At 37.5% G+C, this 4,267-nt stretch overlaps 1 protein-coding gene and 1 non-coding gene across 2 annotated transcripts in view; both read right to left on the reverse strand.

Moving 5' to 3' along the window:
- CKAP5 (cytoskeleton associated protein 5) overlaps window positions 1–4,267 on the reverse strand; it is a 144,593-nt gene that overhangs the window by 23,276 nt on the left and 117,050 nt on the right. Inside the window, exons 29-31 of the mRNA XM_023510089.1 lie at window positions 1,563–1,712; window positions 1,056–1,259; window positions 731–866 (exon numbers count right to left, since the gene is read on the reverse strand). Of these exons, the coding sequence (XP_023365857.1) occupies window positions 731–866; window positions 1,056–1,259; window positions 1,563–1,712 (490 nt within the window). The remainder of the gene's footprint in view (window positions 1–730; window positions 867–1,055; window positions 1,260–1,562; window positions 1,713–4,267) is intronic.
- LOC111724673 lies at window positions 204–314 on the reverse strand. The gene has a single exon (XR_002772934.1). It is a non-coding gene; the product is annotated as a small nucleolar RNA SNORD67 (small nucleolar RNA).

Here is a 4,267-nt window from a genome sequence, read left to right on the forward strand (position 1 = left end):
TTTTTTTTTTTTTTTTTTGAGACAGAGTCTATGTCGTCCTCAGTAGAGTGCAGTGGCATTACAGCTCACAGCAACCTCTAACTCTTGGGCTTAAGAGATTCTCTTGCCTCAGCCTCTTAATAGAATTTTTTTTTTTTTATTTACTGCCTTTTACCAATGAGACAATGGTATTTTGGCAAGTGCTCCTGAAAGGAAGAAATTCCTGTGAGTCAGATGGCCCCTGTGCACTTGATTTTGTCATCAGGGTGGTACTGAGAGGTGCCTGTATCACCTGATACCATGGCTCCACCAGTGTGCAACTCATCACTCTCACAGTCTGAATCAGAAGATTGGAATTACCTATATAGACACTAAAGAAATTTCTTTGTTCATTTACAAACTATTTTCTTTTTCTAAGCAAGATTTTTGCTCTGTTTCCCCAGGTAAGAGTGCAGTGGCATCAGCCTAATTTATAGCAACCTCACATTCTTGGGTTCAAGTGATCCTCCTGCCTCAGCCTCCTGAGTAACTGGGACTATAGGCACCTGCCACAATGCCTGGCTAATTTTTCTGTTATTAGTAGAGACAGAGTCTTGCTCTTTTTCAGGCTGGTCTTAAACTCCTGACCTCAAACAATCTTCCTGCCTTGGCCTTCCAGGATGCTAGAATCACAAGCATGTGCCACTGTGCCTGGCCTAATTTTTTCCTAAGTGTCATGGAGAGAGTCAGGTCTCAATTTAAATTGCTTTACCTGCTCTCTGCTTAGAGTTTTTGGATTTGGTTCCTTCCATGATGAATGGGAACATCTTGCTGGCTGGGTAGACAAGGCACATCCGGTTCAGGATGGCACGAACATCTTTACGAATGACATCTTTTGGTTCTCCAACCTAGTCAACAGGAAAATAATGATTAAGTAAGGCATTTTCTGAGTAGCAACGGTTCACCCCATGTATATCTTGAAAAAATGGGTGCATAGAGGTGACTGGTAGAAGGTATCATCATACAATAATCAAAAAGGGAATAAAAGTATAGGAACTGAGGTCAGCTGGGAACTCTGAGAGAGAATAACACATTACCTTGAGAATAAGATATGGGATGAAGGAAGATGCTTCATTCTCTGTAAGATGATACTCTTCTTCACTTAGCAGGGTAAAAAGCAATTTTAAATATTCTAGTGCTTTCATTAGGACACTTGTATTGGTGTCAAAAAACCGCAGAGTAAGCCACTTTAAGATAAGATCCAGGCAGCCAATGACACCTTCTTTTTCACTCTCCAAGTGCTTAAAATAAAACAAGACAAAAATCTCACAAATAAGACTATATAACTTAGTAAAACTTAAGTTCTACTAATCCAATACATCCTAAAATTTTACCAGAGCCCCAAAATAAAATGATAGAATTTTTAAGCTTCTAGTTAAGGCCTAAAAGAGTAATTTATTCTATCAAATAATAACACATCTCTAAAAACAGAGAACATGGTATATTTTGCTTCCTTTCCAAGTCAAACAAACTTCTGATTATTTCACTGGGCTTCTGAGTATTTTCACACGTCTGAAATGTGTGCTTATTTACTGCAGACTTACATCAACCATGATGGCCAGAGCTTTGTTATGATGCTGAAAGTCTGAGTGAAACATCTCATCTTGCAACCATTTAGCCACACAGCTAGACATCTGAGTCTTTAGTTGCTCAATATATTCATCCCGTGGGGTAGTAAAATTCCACTTCAGCACCTAAAAAAACAAAACAAGATAAAACAAGAGAAGGTGAAGAAACCTGAAAAAAAATTAAAAGAGAATCCATATGACCTTGAAGCTTGGAGAATTCTTCTCATTCAAAAGGCACAGAATGAACCTATAGACAAAACAGAAGATTTACAAACGCCTTATTGCCCAGTTTCCCAATTCTGGGAGATTCTGGAAATTGTATATCAAAGCAGAAGTTACTATTTTATTTTTTCTTTCTTTTGAGACAGAGTCTCAATCTGTCCCCTGGGTAGAGTGCCATGGCATCACAGCTCACAGCAACCTCCAACTCCTGGGCTCAAGCCAGTCTCTTGCCTCAGGCTCCCAAGTAGCTGGGACCACAGGCGCCCACCACAACGCCTGGCTATTTTTTGGTTGCACCTGTCATTTTTGTTTGGCGGGCTCGGGCTGGATTCGAACCCGCCACCTTAGGTGTATGTGGCTGGCGCCTTAGCCACTTGAGCCACAGGCTCGGAGCCCTATTTTATTCTTTCTTATATAGCATTTGAATTGCAGCATACACTCTAGAGTTAGAAAATAAGGAACACAGAACAACTAGGATAAAGAGAATTTAATTGTCTTTTCCTTTATTTTTAAAGTTAAGTATGGGGCCAAGCGTGGTGGCTTACACCTATAATCCTAGCACTCTCTGAGGACGAGGTGGGTGGATTGCCTGAGCTCACAGGTTAAGCCAGAGAGAGACCTCATTTCTAAAAATAGTCGGGCATTGTGGTCGGCGCCTGTAGTCCCAGTACTTGGGAGGCTGAGGCAAGAGAATCTTTTGAGCCCAAGAGTTTGAGGTTGCTGTGAGCTATAACGCCACTCTACCAAAGGTGACAAAGTAAAAGTAAAACTCTTTATTATGTTTCAAAGAAATAATAAAAAATAAATAAAAATTAAGTATGAAGGAATAATTAAAATAGATTTTTAAAATCTGGTCTTTTATAAATTTATAAAAGGTGAAGATTATTGCATTTTGGAGTTGTAACATTAAAACAGTTTCAATGGTAAAAATAAAAATCAGTGAAAAGGGGCTATAAGGTGTCAACTGAAATGAGGTAGAGAAGGTTTTTTTTTTTTTCCCTTTAAGATGGTCTTGCTGTGGCTCCCGGACTAGAGTGCAATGACTCAGCCTAGTTCACAACAACCTCAAACACCTGGGCTTAAGCAATCATCCTGCCTCAGCCTCCTCAGTAGCTGGGACTACAGTCTTATACCACCACGCCTGATTAATCTTTTTATTTTTAATAGAGACAGGATTTTGCTCTTGCTTAGGATAGTCTCAAATTCCTGACCTCAAGTGATCCTCCTGCCTTGGCTTTCCATAGCACTAGGATTATAGATAGGCATAAGCCACTGTGCTGAAGTAGAGAACTTTATATAATGTACTTGCAAGAACAACTTAATAGGATATTTTAAAATTCAACAATATTTATTTGTACTTAAATTTCAATACAAAATGTCCTCTGAAACTAATACTCTACAATAGTAGTTCTCAACCTTCCTAATGCTGCGTCCTTTTAATACAGTTCCTCATGTTGTGGTGACCCCCAACCATAAAATTATTTTCATAAAATTATTATGCTACTTTAAAGTAGCAACGAAAATAATTTTATGGTTGGAGGTCACCACAACATGAGGAACTATTTAAAGGGTTGTGGCATTAGGAAGGTTGAGAACCACAGCTCTAAAAGCTTAATAACTCTGAAAATCTTTTAGCAATAGAATTTTTTTGCAATTCTTATGAGAAAAAAACCAATCCTATATTTTAATTGTATAACATGGTAGACTTTGTTGGCACACTTTAATAAAGGGAAAAACTGAGATAGCTATCAAAATTAAAAATGTACAATCTATTCTAGAGATTTAATACAGATATATACACATAGGTTTACAAAGAGCTATATTCAAAGATACTAAAGGCAACAAAATTTGTAATAGCAAAAAACTAGAAATAACCTAAATGTCCAGCATTTACGTACGAAAGGTACATACATATAATGTACCAGTAAAAATAATGATACCCATATATACACACAGAGAGATTGGGAATGATCTTTCAGATATTTCAAACATCATTTAAAGAAAGTAGTGAAAGAACAAAGAGTTTGATAAGTTCCTATCTGTGTAAAAGGAGACATACACACACACACACACACACACATGATTAGATAGGTATGAGGGAGTAATAAAAAATGGGTACTTTTTGTATACTATCTTCTGAACTATTTATACTGCTTAAATTTAAAAAACAATAATATTGAAAAAAAACCTTTTTTTAAGCACCTAATAAGCCAAAGAGAAATGACTGAACTAGCTAATCTATAAATACCAAGTCTGCCCTTTAGGATCTTATACAGAAGGATTAATGAAGCAGTTTATGTGTCCAGTTGACAAAAAAAAAAAATAAACACTTCCCCTTTTTTGATTTTAAAAATTAAAAAATCGGGCTTGGCGCCTGTGGCTCAAGCGGCTAAGGCGCCAGCCACATACACCTAAGGTGGCAGGTTCGAATCCAGCACGGACTCGCCAAACAACGATGA

Source organism: Otolemur garnettii, unplaced genomic scaffold (genome assembly GCF_000181295.1).
Source record: "Otolemur garnettii isolate 467f Iridium unplaced genomic scaffold, OtoGar3 scaffold00001, whole genome shotgun sequence".
Lineage (NCBI taxonomy): Eukaryota > Metazoa > Chordata > Mammalia > Primates > Galagidae > Otolemur > Otolemur garnettii.